The 18,767-nt window shown below is 39.5% G+C and overlaps 1 protein-coding gene across 2 annotated transcripts in view; it reads left to right on the top strand.

Annotated features, from left to right (window-relative positions):
- C1GALT1 (core 1 synthase, glycoprotein-N-acetylgalactosamine 3-beta-galactosyltransferase 1) overlaps positions 1 to 18,767 on the top strand; it is a 41,513-nt gene that overhangs the window by 11,481 nt on the left and 11,265 nt on the right. Inside the window, exons 2-3 of one of the 2 annotated variants that reach the window (XM_055120614.1) lie at positions 14,245 to 14,325; positions 18,452 to 18,685. In XM_055120614.1, the coding sequence (XP_054976589.1) occupies positions 18,469 to 18,685 (217 nt within the window). In that variant the 5' untranslated portion in view covers positions 14,245 to 14,325; positions 18,452 to 18,468. The remainder of the gene's footprint in view (positions 1 to 14,244; positions 14,326 to 18,451; positions 18,686 to 18,767) is intronic. The other variant, XM_055120617.1, reaches the window with a different exon arrangement.

Raw genomic sequence — 18,767 nt, 5'->3', positions numbered from 1 at the left:
TGAAACACCACTGACCAAGCAAGTGGAAGCAAAGACAAACAAATGGAACTACATTAAACTAATGTAGTTTAGGTTTCTTCTGAATCTCAGAAGAAACATTGACCAAGATACAAAGACAACCAACAGAATGGGAAAATTAATTACTCAATATCCAGTTGATAAGGGGTTAAAACCCAAGATATATAAGGCACTTAGAACTTCACAAGAAAAAAAAATCCAACCCCATCAAAAAATGGGAAAAAGAATGAACAAAAACTTCCTTAAAGAAGAAATACAAATGGCCAAAGGCACATGAAAAAATGCTGTACATCGCTAGTCATCAGAGAGATGCAAATCAAAACAACAATAGGATATCATCTTACACTACAGAGACTGGCACACATCAAAAAGAACAAGAGCGACTAGTGCTGGCATGGATGTGGGTAGAAAGGAACTCCTTCACTGTTGGTAGGAATGCCTCCTGGTCCAGCCTTTCTGGAAAACAATATGGACATTCCTCAAAACGTTAGAAATTGAGTTTCCATGTGACCCAACAATACCACTTCTGGGTGTGTACTCCCGGGGCCCAAAAAAAACAGCAGAAAAGCTATCCGCACTTCTGTGTGTGTTCATTATTTGCCGCATTATTCACAATAGCCAGAATTTGTAGACAAACTGAGTACCCAAAAACAGATGACTGGATAAAGAATCTATGGTACATTTATACAATGGACTACTATGCAGCCACCAGGAAAAATGAAATCATGAAATTCGCTTGTAAATGGATGGACATGGAGAATATCATGTAGAGTGAAGTGATTGAGGAGAGGAATAGGCAAAGAATGAACTCATTTGTAGGATATGAAAACATAGAGGCTAATACCCAGGGACAGTAGAAGCATGGGCCAGGAGACTGGTCCACAGTTGGAACCTAATGACAAGTGGTGGAGGGAGGGCAGCAAGGACAGAGAAGGACCACTAAGATAAAGATAGTTGTAATGATCACTCTAGACAAGAACTGAGTAGGTAAAGGTGCAAACATAACATTTCAGTACCTGTATTGCAAACCATAATGCCCAAAAGTGAGGGGGGAAAGAAAGAAGAAAAGTGCCTGCCATAGAAGTGGGCAGAAGGGAAAATGGGGACATTAGTAGTGGGAAATGTACACCGATGTAGGGATGGTTGATAGGAAACTGTATGACTAAAGCCCAATCATGAACAATTTCGTAACTTTGTATCTAATGGTGATCAACTAAAAAATAAATAAAGAACTGGACTTTTGTGATGAACTTAATGTAGCATAAATAGGCTTATTTTTAATGATACACACCTGAACCATATAATGTAATTAATATTTGATATTAAACTTTTTTCAGAGACTATAAAAGGTTGATTTGATTTGTGAGATCTTAATTAAAATATCAGCTGAAGAAAGAATATGTGAAGTAAATAGGGCTACACTTTTTATTATGGGTGAAGTGTGATGAGTACATAAAATTTTATTATTAGACTATTTTTTATTTAAAAAATATTTGTAACTTTAAAAAATTTTTAATTAATTTATTTTTTAATTAGCGAATCACCGTGAGGGTACAGTTCCAGATTTATACATTTTTGTGCTCATGTTTTCCTCAAAGTTCGAGAACCCATCCCTTCACCAGTGCCCATTCTCCACCACAAATAAACCCAGCATCCCCACACCCCCCAATCCCATCTCCCCCCCACCCCACCCTGCCACTGTGGCAGGGTATTTCCTTTTGTTCTCTCTCTCTCTAATTAGGTGTTGTGGTTTGCAATAAAGGTGTTGAGTGGCCATTGTGTTCAATCTCTAGTCTACATTCAGCCCACATCACCCTTCCCCCGCGTAGCCTCCAACCCGTTTTACTTGGTGTTCCCTTCTCTATCTGAGCTGCCCTCTCCCCAGAATGTGAGGCCAGCTTCCAAGCCATGGAGTCACCTCCTGGTACTTATTTCTACTATTCTTGGGTGTTAGTCTCCTACTCTGTAATTCTATATTCCACAGATGAGTGCAATTTCCCTGTGTCTGTCTCTCTCTTTCTGACTCATTTCACTTAGCATGATACTTTCCATGTTGATCCACTTATATGCAAAGTTCATGACCTCATTTTTTCTAACACCTGCATAGTATTCCGTTGTATGGATGTACCAAAATTTCTTCAACCAGTCATCTGTTCTAGGGCACTCAGGTTTTTTCCAGATTCTGGCTATTGTAAATAGTGCTGCGAATGAACATATAAGTGCAGATGTTATTTCGACTATAATTTTTTGCTTCTCTGGGATATATTCCCAGCAGTGGTGTTGCTGGGTCAAATGGGAGCTCAATTTCTAATTTTTTTGAGAATCGTCCATATTGTTTTCCGAAAGGGCTGAACCAGTCAGCATTCCCACCAGCAGTGTAGAAGGGTCCCTTTCTCCCCACATCCTCTCCAACAGTGGTTGCTTTTGTTCTTTTGGATGTGGGCCAGTCTCTGTGGTGTGAGTTTGTATCTCATTGTTGTTTTGATCTGCATCTCCCTGATGATTAGTGATGTAGAGCACTTTTTCATGTGCCTTTTGGCCATTCGTATCTCTTCCTTGGGAAAGTTTCTATTCATTGTATTGCCCCATTTTCTGATAGGGTTGTATGTTTTCTTCTTGTAGAGTTCAACCAGTGCTTTATATACACTTGATATCAACTCCTTATCTGATGGGTATTGGGTGAATATCCTTTCCCATTCTGTAGATTGTCTTTGTATTCTGGTCACTGTATCTTTTGCGGTGCAGAAGCTTTTTAGTTTAATGTAGTCCCATTTGTTGATCTCTGTTTCCACTTGGTTGGCAGTTGCATGTCATCTTTGAAGATACCTTTATCTTCAATATCATGGAGGGTTTTGCCAACCTTGTCTTCAATGTACCTTATGATTTGTGATCTGATGTTGAGGTCATTAATCTATTTTGATCGGACTTTTGTGGATGGTATCAGGTCGAGGTCTAAGCCCATTCTTTTGCATGTGGTTGTCCAGTTGTGCCAGCACCATTTGTTAAAGAGGCTTTCCTTGTTCCACTTCACATCTCTTGCTCCCTTATCAAAGATTAGATGATCATACATTTGGGATTGTATGTAGGGAAATTCCACCCTGTTCCATTGGCATGCTGCTCTGCCTTTGTCGCAGTACCATGCTGTTTTAATTGTTACGGCTTTGTAGTAAAGTTTTAAGTTGGGGAGGGTGATGCCTCCCATCCTCTTTTTCCCAAGAATTGTTTTAGCTATCCGTGGGCGTTTGTTGTTCCATATGAATTTTAGGATTGCCTGATCTTAGATGAAAGGCCCTTAGTTTTTCACCATTGAGGATAATGCTTGCTGTAGTTTTTCCCCATTGAGGTAGGCTTGTGGTAGATGGCTTTGACTATCTTGAGGAAAGTTCCTCCAAAACCCATTTTGGTGAGGGTTTTCATCATGAACGGATGTTGGATCTTGTCAAATGCTTTCTCTGCATCTGTTGATATGATCATATAGTTTTTATCTTTACTTTTGTTGATATGATGGATTATGTTGATTGATTTTCGAATGTTAAACCATCCTTGCATCCCCGGGATGAATCCCACTTGGTCGTGGTGTATGATCTTTTTGATGAGTTGTTGGATCCTATTTGCTAATATTTTGTTGAGGATCTTTGCATCGGTGTTCATCAGGGATATTGGTCTATAATTTTCTTTCTTAGTGGTGTCTTTGTTTGCTTTTGGTATTAGGGAGATGTGTGCTTCATAGAAACTGTTTGGGAGAGTTCCTCTTTTTCCAATTTCCTGGAAAAGCTTGAGGAGAACTGGCAACAGGTCCTCTTTAAATGTTTGGAAGAATTCACCAGTGAATCCATCTGGACCTGGGCTTTTGTTTTTGGGGAGATTTTTGATTACAGTTTCAATTTCCTTAATATTAATGGGTCTATTCAAGTATTCCAAGACTTCTTTTGTTCAGTCTTGGGAGATTGTAGGAATCAAGGAATTCATCCATTTCTTTTAGGTTCTCTTGTTTTGAGGCATACAGGCTTTCAAAGTAGTCTCTGACGATCTTGAATTTTGTTGTTTTCTGTTGTAATGTCCCCGTTTTCATTCCTGATTCGGTTTATTAGGGTTCTCTCTCTCTCTCTTTCTTTGTGATTCTTTTTTTTTTAATTTCATTTTATTTTATTTTTTTTTCAGTTCTCTTTTTTCTTTTTATTTTTTTCAAGTATTATTTTTTTATTAGTTTATTTTTAATTAGAGAGTCATCGTGAGGGTACAGTTACAGATCCATACATCTTTGTGCTCATGTTTCCCCCATACAAAGTTCGATAACCCATCCCTTCACCAGTGCCCATTCTCCACCACCAGTAAACCCAACATCCCTCCCCCCCTTCCGAGTCCCGTCTCCCCCCACCCCACCCCACCCTGCCACTTTGGCAGGGTATTCCCTTTTGTTCTCTCTCTCTGATTAGGTGTTGTGGTTTGCAATAAAGGTGTTGAGTGGCCATTGTGTTCAGTCTCTAGTCTGTATTCGGCCCACATCACCCTTCCCCCACATGACCTCCAACCACATTTTACTTGGTGGTCCCTTCCCTGAGTTACCCAGAATGAGAGACCAGCCTCCCTGCTAGTGGTTTGTCAATCTTGTGTATTTTCACAAAGAACCAGCTCTTGGTTTCATTGACCTTTTGGATTGTTTTCTGGGTTTCCATGTTGTTAATTTCTGCTCTAATTTTTATTTTTATTTATTTTTTTAGATTTATTTTTTAATTTGTGAGTCACAGTGAGGGTACAGTTACAGATTCACACATTTTTGTTCTTGTTATTCCCTCATACAATGTTTGAGAGCCCTTCCCTCCACCAGTGTCCATTCTCCACCACCAATGAACCCAGTATCCCTCCCACCCCCCCAGTCCGATCTCCCCACCCCACCCCGCCTCTGTGGTGGGGCATTCCAATTTGATATCTCTCTTTCCTTTTGGGTGTTGTGGTTTGAGATAGGGGTATTGAGTGGTCATCCTGTTCAGTCTCTAGTCTACTTTCACTGCTCTAATTTTTATTATTTCTTTCCTTCGGTCTGGTTTGGTTCCTTTTTCTGGTCCTTTTCTAGGGCCTTGAGCTGTGAAGTCAAGTTATCTATGTAGGCCTTTTCTTCCTTCCTAAGGAATGCTTGCAGAGCTATAAATTTTCCCCTTAACGCAGCGTTAGCTGTATCCCATAGGTTTTGGTAGCTTGTGTCTTCATTCTCATTTGTTTCGAGGTATCTCTTGATTTCTTCCTTGATTTCCTTCCTGACCCACTTATTGTTCAACACTGAGCTGTTTAATTTCCAGGTGTTTGTTTTGATTCTTTGCATCTGTGTATGATTAGCTTCTATCTTCAGCGCATCGTGGTCTGAGAAGATAGTTGATACAATTTCTATTTTTCTGACTTTATTGAGGTATGTTTTGTGGCCCAGTGCATGGTCTGTTTTGGAGACTGTTCCAGGTGCACTGGAAAAGAATGTGTATTCTTTCTTTTTGGAGCGTAAAGCCCTGTATAGGTCTATTAGGCCTCTCTCTAATATTTCTTCCTTCAGAGTCCGTGTTTCCTTGCTGAATTTTGTTCTTGTCGATCTATCCAGAGGTGATAGGGCAGTGTTGAAGTCTCCAACTACTATTGTGCTGTTAGCGATGTCCTCCTTAAAGTCTGTTAAGAGTTGTTTTAAGTATTTAGCCAGTCTCTCATTAGGTGCATATACGTTTAAGAGTGTGATTTCTTCCTGTTGCACATATCCCTTGATAAATAGGAAGTGACCTTCCTTGTCCCTCCTAATCTTTTTTAACCTGAAATATATGTTCTCAGATACTAGTATTGCCACCCCAGCTTTTTTGAGGAAGTTGTTTGCTTGCAGGATTGTTTTCCACCCTTTGACTTTGAGTCTGTTTGCCCTGACTGTTCAGGTGTGCTTCTTGCAGGCAGCAGAATGTTGGGTTTAATTTCTGAGTCCGTTTTGCCACTCTATGTCTCTTAATTGGTACATTTAGGCCATTGACATCGAGAGAGATTATTGTCATGGGGTTTTGTGTCATCTTTCTGTGGGGTTTGTTGTTCTTGTGGGGTTCTTCCTTGACTTACAATCGCCCTTTTACTCCTTCTTTTAAGTTTGGTTTTGAGTCTATGAAGTTCCTGAGCTGTTGTTTATCTGAGAAATAGTGCATGGTTCCTTCGAGTTTAAATGAGAGTTTAGCCGGATAAAGTATTCTTGGGGAGGCGTTCATTTCGTTGAGTTTTTTCACTATGTCCCACCATTGTCTTCAGGCTTGGAGGGTTTCCTCTGATAGGTCTGCTATAAATCTGAGGGGTGCTCCTTTGTATGTGATTTCCTTCTTTGACCTTGCTGCCTGCAGAATTGTGTCTCTTTCCACCGCGTCCATCATTGTGACTATGATATGCCTTGGAGTCATTTTATTCGGGTCTCTTTGCTGGTACTCTTCGGACTCCTTGGATCTGGATGTCTGCCTTCTCCAGCTCTGGGAATTTCTTAGCAATGATGTCTTTCACTGTGTTTTTTTATTGGGATTACTTCCCTGTGCTTCTGGTACTCCAATGATTCTTATGTTGTTCCTCTTGAAGTCATCCCCAAGGACTCTGATTTGCTCTATAGCCATTTTGAGGTCTTTTGCCATTATTTGTTGTTGTCTGTAAGCTTTCTGCAGCTCATCTTCAAGCTCACTGATTCTGTCTTCGGCTGTAGCCATTCTACTGTTGAGGGCACCTACTGAGATTTTTAATTCATCCACCGACTCCTTTATTTGTGTGACTTCTGTTCGTAGCTTTGTGACTTTTGTTTGTAGCTTTGAAATTTCTGATCTCATTTCTTCTTGCATTTTCTTGGTTGACCGTTCCAAAGCATCATTTATATCCTCCCTTAATTTATTGGATGTCTGTTCCATGGTTGCTTTGAGTACATCGACTCTCTTCAAGATTTCTTCCCTGAATTCTTTTTCTGAGAGGTCCAGTATGTGGGTAGACGCTGTGGAGATTTCTGGAATCTTTTCTTCATCTTCTCTTTATGGAGGGGATTTTCGCTCTTTCTTCCTATTGTTATGGAAGTGTAAAGTTGTAGCCTTCTAGTTGTCTATCCCTATTCCCTCTTTCTGCAGGGGGGATTCTGTTTGTGCTAAGTTGATGATGGTGGCTTTGTTCCAATTCCAGAATACTTCCTTACTCTCAGACACTCCTCTTTGTTTGTGTGGGGTCTTTAGTGATGACTTAAGGCTATGTTGTCTTTAGAGGAGTTTGTGTAGATTCTATTGTTCACTGACAGCTTTTGTGAAGTTCAAGTCAGCTAAAGAATTATTTTGCAAAAAATGATTTAGATGGCCAGGGTGATTTTTGAAGAAATAGGTTATAGAGTGTATAATGTAAGAAATACTCGCCTCTCCGGCAAGTAGCCACGCCCCCTTGGAGGCCACGCCCCTGAAATACAGGCCACGCCCCCAGTAATCTCTTGGGGTCTGGGGCGGGGTAGGCGGGGTCTTCCTTGTGAGTACCTGATTGGGAGTTCGGACTTTACAGAGGAGCAGAGAGCCATGTCCATGCAACGCAGGGAGTTGGGGGGGGGTTCCAGGGGAGCCCCCGCTGCCCGGGAACCTGTGGAGAGTGTCCCTCGGGTCTGTAGGTGGAGTCCTGATCCTCCTTGTGAGTACCTGATTGGGAGTTCAGGCGTTACAGAGGAGCGGAGAGGCGTGTCCATGCAGTGCAGGGAGTTGGTGTGGGGGCTCCACGGGAGCCCCCGCTGCCTGGGAACCGGTGGGAGAGTTTCCCACGGGTCCTATTTGTATGTATTGGAAAATCTTTATAATTAGTTTTTAAGAACTGAACTCTCTAGTGAAGTTAAGAACATATATAGTGTTTTTTTCCTCACCTGCCTACTCCATTTTTCTCCCTAGATTCTTAAAAATTACTATTATAATTTTATTTACTTATTTTTTTGCTTTTTGGATCACACCTGGTGATGTTCAGGGTTACTCTTAGCTGTACACTTAGAAATTACTCCTGGCCATGCTTCAGGGACCATATGTGATGTTGGGGATTCAACCCAGGTGAGCTGCGTGCAAGGCAATTGGTCTGCCTACTATCATTCTGACCCTTATCATTTTAATTCTATGTACCTGATTTTTCCAATATTATAACGCTGCCACTGTTTCATAACACACAGTACTTCACAGTTTTATATTGTGAAGAATCACTATTTTTTTTAGTCTTTGCATATATGAAAATGTCTTTGTTTGCTTTTTAAATAACAGTTTGTTCAGTGTTTGTCTATGGGGCTTATGTTTTTTTCCTTATAGAACATACAAATATTTTAGCATCATTCCATTGGACTATGGAGGAGAAAACTGCCTAACATTTTTTCTTTGTTTCTCTTCCTAAAATCTTGTCCTTCATTGCATATTTACCTATGGAAACATAAGTTACTTTTTTTTTTTTTTTTGCTTTTTGGGTCACACCGGCGATGCACAGGGGTTACTCCTGATTCTACACTCAGGAATTACTCCTGGCGGTGCTCAGGGGACCATATGGGATGCTGGGATTCGAACCCGGGTCAGCCACGTGCAAGGCAAACGCCCTATCCGCTGTGCTATCGCTCCAGCCCCCAATAAGTTACTTTTTTTTTTAATGTAGGAAAACTCCTATTTATTAAACTGGTAGAATTGGGCATGAACTTCAATTTAATTGGATATATGTGAGATAGAACATTACAAAGCTATTTATAACTGGGTTTCAGTCATACAATGATCCAGCACCCATTCCTCCACCAGTGCACATCTCCCACCACCAATGTCCTCCATTTCCCCACCACCATCCTTCAACCCCCAGACCCTGTACCCCCAGCCTCCCTCTATGGGAGGTACTTTCTTTCTTTTCTCTCTCTCCTTTTCCTTTCAAGCATTATTGTTTGGGATACAGGCGATAAGAGGTCATGGTGTTTGTTCAGGGCATTTGTAATTTTTACTGGGACAGTAAGGCTGGAGTAGCTTTTCAATTGGATGGAAGCTTTGGGGTATGGATGTGACTGCTGAGGCTTCCAGAAGTACAGGAAGGTGGGGGAAGGTAGCCCATCCCAACCCCTAGAAAGCCTGAGATTTCAGTCACAAAACCCACATACCAGAATTTTCAGCAGCTTATATCTTGGTGAGGTCTGTCCTGAGACGGTGAAGTGAGGCCAGGGTTATGGCTGCGATTTGGATTGTGAAAGCAAGCTGCTTGGATGGGCACAGACCAACCTACCCACCTCTGATTTGCCCTAGTCTGTTCAGCCATGTGTGGGTCCAAGTTTAACTGCAGTTTTAAATCTCTTTTGAGATTTATTTATTTATTTGTTTATTTTTATGGGTCTCTGAAGCAAGGCTGGTTGTAGAGCTTACAGGGTGGTGCTGGAGTTGGTTCATGGGGTGGAGGTGACTGCCAGTGCTTCCTTGAGTATTGGGAAGTTGTGGGAGATATCCCACCCCCAAACGGAGAAAGTCTGGAGATTTTAATAACAAAACCTCCATACCAGGTTTTGTTGATATTATATCTTGGTGAGGTCCATCCTGAGACAGTGGAATTAGGCCAGGGGTATGGCAGTGATTTTGGATTGTGGAAGCAAGTGTCTGCTGGGAGCACTGTTTGGGTGGGCCCCAGGCCAACTTGCCCCCTCCAATTTATCCCAGTCTGTTTATCCATGTGCAGGTCCAAGATTAACTGGCTTTTGATCTCTGTGGAGATCTATGGGTCTCTGAAATAAGGCCAATAAATGAGTTTGTGTAGCTGAGCCAGAGGTTGTTTATGGGTGTGGCTCTCACATACCTAACTTTTGGCCGTTTAATTTCTTGGTAAACTTGGTCCCAAGTTGTTGGGGTCCGGCCAAAGGCACAGTGGCAGTTTTGCAGTGTCAAGACGCCTGAAGGCACCATCAGGCTGCTAATGCACTCGCCCCACAGGTTCATGTTAACTTGTTGGCTGCACCATACTCCCCATGAGTTATTTTTGAATGTTCAGAATGTCTGTCAGTTCTAATCTAACTATATTAAGTTAAATATGAGAACTTTACGCAGATGCAAGGCCTCCATTTCAATGCAATTTTAAAAAAATTTCAAGCACCATAGTTTACAATACTGTTAATAAGGGTCATGCAAAATATATTCCAGCACCAGCACCCTCCACTGGAGTGTTCACTTCCCTCCACTATTTTTTTATACTGGTATAAATGTTTTTGTCCTTTCACATATAATATGTTCAATTTTTAAGCACAAAACGAACCATTGCTCTGGTGGTGGGCGTGGTGCAGGGGCTTTGTACTTTGTCAAGTTTACTTCAGATACAAATATAATAGTAAATATTATCCAGCCTACTATCGTTTAAAATACTGTATTTCTGATGAACACCATTGCAATAATTACTGAAAGTTATTATATAAAAATATGGCATTAATGAATAGCTCATCTAGAGGAACAGATGTAAAGGATTATTAGCAATCATAGAATCCGTTAACACGATTCTAAGATAACATTTATATATGATATATGGACTTATGGTCTAAGCCCATATAAATAATATATGGGCTTATGGTATAAGCCATATATTTATGAATGCAAGTGATGTAAACTTGGACAAAATACAAGTAGTTCTCAAAAATGTTTTGAGAGGATATGTAGACATAGATGCTGATATCCACGTGTCTAACAGTAAATCAGTAGTACTGTCTAAAATTGAAATACATGGAAAAATAAGGCCTTCAAGTGCTTAGTTTTTCATAATCTTTTCCTTATGTGCAGTGGGATCATTTAGATGTGCAGGGTCATACTTAATAAGTGATTAGTTGTTTAGTTAACTTTCTTAGGATTCATTTTTCTGTAAGGTAAATCTAATATATTAACATTTTAATTTTTATTTATCTTTTGGTTATGGGGCCACAACTTAGTGGTGCTCAGGGCTTGTTCCTGGCTTTGTACTCAGGGATCACTCCTGGTAGGCTCAGGAGGGCCGTATGGGATGTCAGGGATCAAATCCTTGCTGGCTGTGTGCAAGGCAAATGGCCTACCTGCTGTACTATCTCTTCCGCTCCTATCTTAACTTTTATTAATAGCATGACTTTGAAAGTGTATCAACATGATTGAGAACATGAATTTTGTCTTTTAGTGGTTTGGGGTTTGGAGGCCATATACAGTTATGCTTAGGAACTGCTCTAGGCGCTACTCTTGGGGTTGCTTCCCTGGGCCATACAGAACCCTCCAGCATGAAATTTTGATATGTAGTGCTAGTATAACTGGGCAAAGTTACTGACTTCTCTGAATTCATCTGTTTAAATGCATTTAATATCTTAGTTTACACTTTGGGTATGGTGGTAGGGTGTAATGACTTTGTACATCAATCCCATAAGCTTTAACACTGTATGACTGTTAATTACAGTTGCATATTAGTTAGAGTGGGGGTCAGCTAGTCAGAATTTTAGGTAACTGTTACCTAAACTTAATTTAAAAAATTTAATAAGATATTCCGGGGGGGGCGGTGCATGGGGGAACTCCTAGTACATGGTCCATAAATAATTCATAGAAACTTAGCAAAGGGCTCAGATGTAAGTTTCATACTTATTGTTCCTTTCGTCTCTTATGCATAAGAATGCCATTTATATTTTAGGTGACAATAAGAAGTTAATCATAGTCATTGATGAGTGACAGGATTTGAGCTGAATTCTTTCTTCATGCATGTCTGTATTGCTTTCTACATGCTAGTCTGTGCTGATTTTTTTTAATAGTTTATTTTTAATTAGTGAGTCAACGTGAGGGTACAGTTACAGATTTATACATTTTTGTGCTCATGTTTCCCCCATATAAAGTTCAATAACCCATCCCTTCGCCAGTGCCCATTCTCCACCACCAGTAAACCCAACATGATTGTTTTTTTTAACAATGAAAACAGAAAGCCATCTCTTTTTTTTTCTAAGCTAAACCAGAATTTTAATATAGTCTAGACAAAAGTATAAATAGAATAATTTTGTGCTAAGAAATGAATCCATAATTAAAATAAATATGAAAATTATAAATAGTACATTTCTGGGACATGTGACACTAGTGGTACCTTTATATTAGAAAGTATCATTATATAAACATTATTATTTAATAAAATTATATTATAAAAAATAACTAAAGTTTGAATAATACAATATGTCTTATTTAGTACTATAATATATGTTTTCTAAGTCTTAACTAATACAAAATTAAATAATATATCACTTGTATCACTTGTCCTGTTGATCTTCGATTTGCTTGAGCGGGTGCCAGTAACGTCGCCATTTGTCCCTATCGTGCTAGTGCAGCCCAGTGATATCTGCTTGCTCTGGGAATAAGCCATCTCTTTTCCAAAAAGAAAAAATAGAGTCCAGAAAGATAGTATAATGACTAGGACATTTGCCTTGCACACTGCCAACCCAGCTTTGCCTTGCACACTGCCAAACTAGCTTTGATCCCTGGTGTCTTCTATGGTCCCCCAAACATATGAGACACCCCAAACACCACCAGGTATGACCTCAGAGCCAGGACTAAGCTCAGAGCACAGTCAGGTATCCCCCTCCACCACCACCACCATAACACTATATATCACTGTCATCCAGTGATACATAGCACTACATAGTGATACATAGTGATACAGTGATACAGTGCTATGTATCACTGTATCACTGCTCATCGATTTGCTTGAGCAGGCACCAGTAATGTCTCCATTGTGAGACTTGTTGTTACTGTTTTCGGCATATCTAATACGTATATCTAATACGCCACGGGTAGCTTGCCAGGCTCTGCCGTGAGGGCGAGATGCTCTTGGTAGCTTTCCAGGCTCTCCAAGTGAGGTGGAGGAATTGAACCCGGGTTGGCTGCATGCAAGGCAAACGCCCCACCCGCTGTGCTATCACTCCAGCCCCGCCACCATATCACCAAAACAAAAATTAAATTAAATATGTATTTTTGTCCTTGCACTTCTTTTGCTTCCTAAATCTCAGTTGTAGAGCCTTGAAATCTGTTATTTAAATGCTGTTCAGTAAATTCTGCCTCAGGTTTGACAAGCAGTTGATACTAATAGCTTAACCTACTTAATTCTAGTTAATGTTTTTTGACACCCCCCCCCATCCATAATATAAAGTGTGGTTAAGCAATGCCCTTTACTAATCTGGTCTACTGTAGCACCCTAAGCATCTTAAGAAGTAAGCATGAGGATTTAGTCCCAAAATTTGAGTGGGGCTTGATTCCACCCCCATGAGATGACTTATTTTGTTCCAGAAACAAGAAAGAAAAATAAGGTTATATAGAAATGCCTTGACAGGAGTTTTTGACACTGGAAAGGGATGGTATAAAAGCTTCAGGGATGAGCCAGACATGCTGACAGTGCTCTGAAGGAGGAAAGGTAAGAACAAGGCAGGCACCAGATAGTGCTGCAAAATATCTTTAAATTAAAAACAAATTATGTAACATTAAGAAGTCAGTTTTTACTTCCACTCACCCCAAGACAGTTGCTTTCCTAAAGTAGTGGGGACGCTTTCTTAGTTTAGAGCAGCCAGTGGCAGGAAAACTTGTTTCTGCCCTAGTTAGAAGTATGACTTTCTTTGGATCAAGCCACTTGCCTTGCTCATGGTCCACCTGGGTACAACCCCGCATCCCATATGGTCACCCAAGTACCTCCATAAGTAAACCCTAAGCAAAGCTACGAAATTAGAATGTGACCTTGAGTAAAACCACACGTGGCACATACGCACATTAAAGTGTTGAACATTGCCTTCTTTCTAATGCCAAAACCCAGGTTTAGAGAATGGAATCAAGATTTCTTTATGTTGTTGGGCCACACCCAGTGATACCTAGGAGTTGTTAACTCCTGGCTCTGAACTCAGGAATTAATCCTGGTGGTGCTCAGGAAACCATATGGTGTGCCAGAGATTGAACCTGGGTCAGCTACGTGCAAGGCAAGCACACTATGCACTGTGCTAGCACTATGACTCAGATTTCTTTAGTAAATTTAGTTTATAAAGTTTTTATTTTTGTTTTTTGAATAAGAAGTTCCTTTTCAGCTAGGAAGTACTGTCCATAGAAAATGACTTAGAAATGTAACTGGCAGGATCAGCATTTTATTACACATTGGATCATAGAAATAAAAAATTTCTCTGGACCTGCAGTCTACTCTCTCTTCACTGACATAAGGACTAGTACAGAAAACCTCTGTAACTATCTCTTTCTCCTCCAATCCCAGGAATGATAGATGGTACAGCAGTGGAAAATTCAACTGAACTTATACTCTTCTGAGACTGATGTGATTGTATCTAGTATTAAGGTAAGGAAAATCACAGCCGATACAAAAGAATGGAAAGTCAAAATCAGTATGCTAGAAGGCAGAGTGATAGACTCAGAAAATGTGCAAAATTGCATGCAGTAAGGCACTTAATGATGCCTTAAAGTTTCTTAAGTGTTTGGGTGGGAAGAGGGGGGTTGGACGGGAGGGAGGCGCACCTGGTGGTTTGAAAGACATATCTTTTTCTATCCTTTTGCTCTTAACTTTCTGAATGTAAATCATTTATAAACCTCGTAGAGTTGACTTTATTTTCTTCTCTGGTCTGACTGGTAATGTTGATCTTTTAATTGCTGTTTTAGTGTAGTCACAGTTAATGTCATTGATGTATTTGCATTTAAATCAACCATATTAGTCTTTTTTGTTTGTAGCACATATTCTAGCTGCTATATTTTTTCGCTTGATTTGTTGTATATTCAAACTATTTTATCATTTCAGGGACTGGAGGGATTGTACAGCAAGTGGGCACTTACCTTGTACAAGTATACAAGGGCACTTGTAGACCCAGTTTGATCCCCTGGCACCCCATAGAGTCCCCTGAGCACTGCCAAGAGTATCCTTGAGCACAGAGCCAGGAGTAATCCTGAGTACAGCCAGATGTGACCCCCAAACAAAAACAAAATAATTTTATAATTTCAGTTTTTTTCTATTATAATTACACATTTCTGGAAGATCACACCTTGTAGTACTCAGGAACTATTCCCAATATAGTGCTCTAGGGTCTCTTATGGGGCTTCTTAGGGTAATCATATGGTATCAGGGCTCAAACCTAAGGGCCCCACATGCAACCCAATCTCTCTGGCCCTAGTTATACACTTTTTAATGTTTTAAATGACTCACCAGAAATTATATTATACATCCAAAGTCTTTTAAAGTCTAATAATGATAAGTAATTTTTACTGCTTTGGAGTAATGAAAGTATTTTAGCATTATTAAATACTATTTTCATCCTTAGACTCTTGTCAGTTTAATTAATAATAGTAATAATATGGGAACATTCTTTGTTAATGTTTATAGTCAGTATACTTTTGAATATGTTTATGAATGTACTTTTATGGTTCTCTTCTTTCAACATCTCTGAATTTTCATTTGAATTTTTTTTTTGCTTTCTGGGTCACACCCATCAATGCTTAGAGTTTACTCCTGGCTATATGCACTCAGGAGTCACTCCTGACTATGCTAGCGGGACCCATATGGGATGCCAGGGATCAAACCTGGATTGGTCGCATGCAAGACCAATGCCCTACCCACTGTATTATTGCTCTGATCCCTGAAAATTATTTTTGTAAGTTTTATATCTGGTCTTAAACCCAGTGTGCCACGTGTCTCAGGTAAAGTGCTCTTTGCTGAGTCAATCCTAATCCACTTCATCTGATATATATTTATTTTTCTGCTGAGGAACTCTTTTTACTGTTCTTTCACAGTAATCATACTCATTATGAATTCATTTTTTTCTTGAAAGTAGTTTTCAGTTTCATTTTCTGAGGTCTAGTATTGTTGGATATAGAATACTCTGTCTTTATTTTTACTATAGCATAAAAACTTATCACTGTGGTATACTTTGATTTTTTTTTCTTCATTTTTTATCTTTACCTTTATTGGGGGCTGGAGCGATAGCACAGCAGGTAGGGCGTTTGCCTTGCACACGGCCGACCCAGGTTCGATTCCTCCACCCCTCTTAGAGGGCCCGGTAAGCTACCAAGAGTATCTTGCCCCAACGGCAGAGCCTGGCAAGCTACTTGTGTATTCGATATGCCAAAAACAAGTAACAAGTTACTTGTAACAACAAGTATCACAGTGGAGACGTTACTGGTGCCTGCTCAGCAAATCTATGAGCAATAGGATGACAGTGATGACCTTTATTTGAGGTTTATAAGACTATTGAATCTATGGTCAGTCTTTGTAATTTTTAGAAAGTTTTCCGTCATTTGTCCAAATTCTATTTCTCTTCAGTTATAAATCTCTTTCAGTTAGAACATTTATTAGACATTATCATAACATTCATTGTTTCTTTTACTCAATTTTTCATCTTCTTTCCTTTTGTCCATATGACAATCTGCATATTTTCTTCTTATCTTGCTTTTAATTTATTATGCCTAATTTCTTTATCTTATGAAAATTGTTTTTTTTTAAAGTCAGTGACAGAAAAATGCTTTCATTGAATTTCCTGTTACTGTTTCTGTTTTCTAGTTTTTTCCATTTGCTTTCAAATCTTTCCTTTTGCTGCCTGATCATTTTTAATTTATTATTTTTATATGCTACAACCAAAATATTAAAGTGATGGGTAGAATCCTTGTGAAACTTAGTCCATTTCTGATTCATCCTTTTTTCTGAATTGTAGCCTTTCAAGGTTTCAGATAAAAGTCTTAGTGGTCTTCCTCACCTCTTCTCCTAGGAAAATTTGAACTCTGTGTTTTTGTTGTTGGTTTCTTTATGTGTTTTGGGCGAGGAGGGTGAGGACTGACTTCTTTGCCTTTCAGATTTCAGCTACATTTTCTGTGTCAGAATCAGTACTTTTTTTGAGAAGTAAAGCTAGGTTCAGTATTATTTCTTAACTTTTCTTCTATATCTTAGCCTTACTAATTCTCACTGATTTGGTTTCTCAACATTGTCTTCAAACTTAGTTTTGCTTAGTTTTTCTGGTTCTACTCAGTTGGGTGTTCAATGTAATAGATTCTAGTTAGCTAATCTAGAGTTTAACCACACAAAGTAGCTCTGCTTTTTGTTATTAATGTTTCAGTAATGATCATTAGTTATTTAAAATACAGGTAGCAAGTTGGTTTTGGGTCCATGGGTTCCCAGAATTTGCTGACTCTATCCTTCCATAAGCAATAAATAATTTTTAGCTTAAAGTTTTAATAAATAGAAAATGTATGTGCAAAAGGTCATATGTGACCTATAAGATCTACAATATTTTATTACTAGTGCTTTACAGAAAAGTTTGTTAATCCCTTGATTAGAGACTAGAATGGTTAGTAATTGCTACCCAAAGGTGGGGGCATGGGAGGGTATTAAATTTAAGAGCTGTAAGAGTGAAAAGAAAAAAAATACAATGTAACAAGCAGCCTTGGGTGGGAAACTGTATGTGCAGATACTAACATATGCCTGAATAATGATTGTCCTACTAGTTGTTTATTTTATTGAATGCTCTATTATGTGTTATTTTGGAAGCAAATAGGTAGATCGAACTCATATATTCTTATAAATGTTCTCTTATATGAACAATTTACGTGTCCAATATGTCTTTATTTATTTATTTATTTATTTACTTATTTTTGCTTTTTGGGTCACACCTGGCGATGCACAGGGGTTGCTCCTGGCTCTGCACTCAGGAATTACTCCTGGCGGTGCTCAGGGGACCATATGGGATACTGGGGATCGAACCCGGGTCGGCCACGTGCAAGGCAAACGCCCTACCCGCTGTGCTATCACTCCAGCCCCTCCAATATGTCTTTAAAAGCCACTTGTTTTTATAATTTTTTAAACCTTTATTTTCATAAAGTTGTTCAAAATAGTGGATTACATTCAATATTTTGACACCAGTCCCACCACCATCACACCTTCCCATCACCCCATCACCATTATTTTGAATTTCCCACCACCACTCAAACCTGCTGAACAGGCAGATGCTAATTTATTTGTATTTCACACTATTAATAACATATGATATCTCCCAGCTGCGCACTCCTAGAAATCTAAAATTTTAGTTAATTAGGGTCTGGAGAAATCTCTGCATTGAACTTCTTGGTTCCAAGATTCTTTTGTGTGTCTCTGGATCACAGCCATTAATGAGATTAAGTAGTCGACGGAGGCAACTTGTGGTTGTGATATACAGGGTCCCGTGTGGGTGCGGAGACGGGAAGGGCCAGCCCATCCCCAATTCCATGAGGCCTGGAGTACCTGGGCTTTTCCCTGGATTCTGAAGGATGGAGGCTACTGAGATTCCTAGGGGGCAGGTGGAGGGACAACGGTCTGAGGGACCCCGGTGAAATCGGCCTGGCGCAAAGTCCGGATGCATCTCTGCAGCGAGCTGCTCAGTTCTGAGTAAAAAACATTTTTAATTGTACTTTGCTTTATAATTTATAACATTCTGCTACTTCTTTTCTTACAGATATACATTTTCGGGAAATGGCCTCTAAACCTTGGCTGAATATTTTAACATTCCTCTGTGGATCTGCAATTGGATTTGTTTTATGTTCTCAGCTATTTGGTATCATGTTAGGACAACAGGAGGATACCCAGCCTATTCTTTATAATGATCCTCATGCAGGACATTCTGATGATGTGGGTCAGAACCATCTAAAAGGACAGATGAACTTCAATGCAGATGCTAGCGAACATAAAGGTATGGTATAATTTATTACGGAGTAATAGAGAGCAGTACTTTTTAGCCACATACTGTGAAGTCATGGTATATTCTTCTTTCA

This window comes from Sorex araneus, chromosome 1 (genome assembly GCF_027595985.1).
Source record: "Sorex araneus isolate mSorAra2 chromosome 1, mSorAra2.pri, whole genome shotgun sequence".
Taxonomy (NCBI): Eukaryota; Metazoa; Chordata; class Mammalia; order Eulipotyphla; family Soricidae; genus Sorex; species Sorex araneus.
The sequence above is the reverse complement of the archived record's forward strand: the minus strand, read 5'-3'. Positions and strand labels throughout refer to the sequence as shown.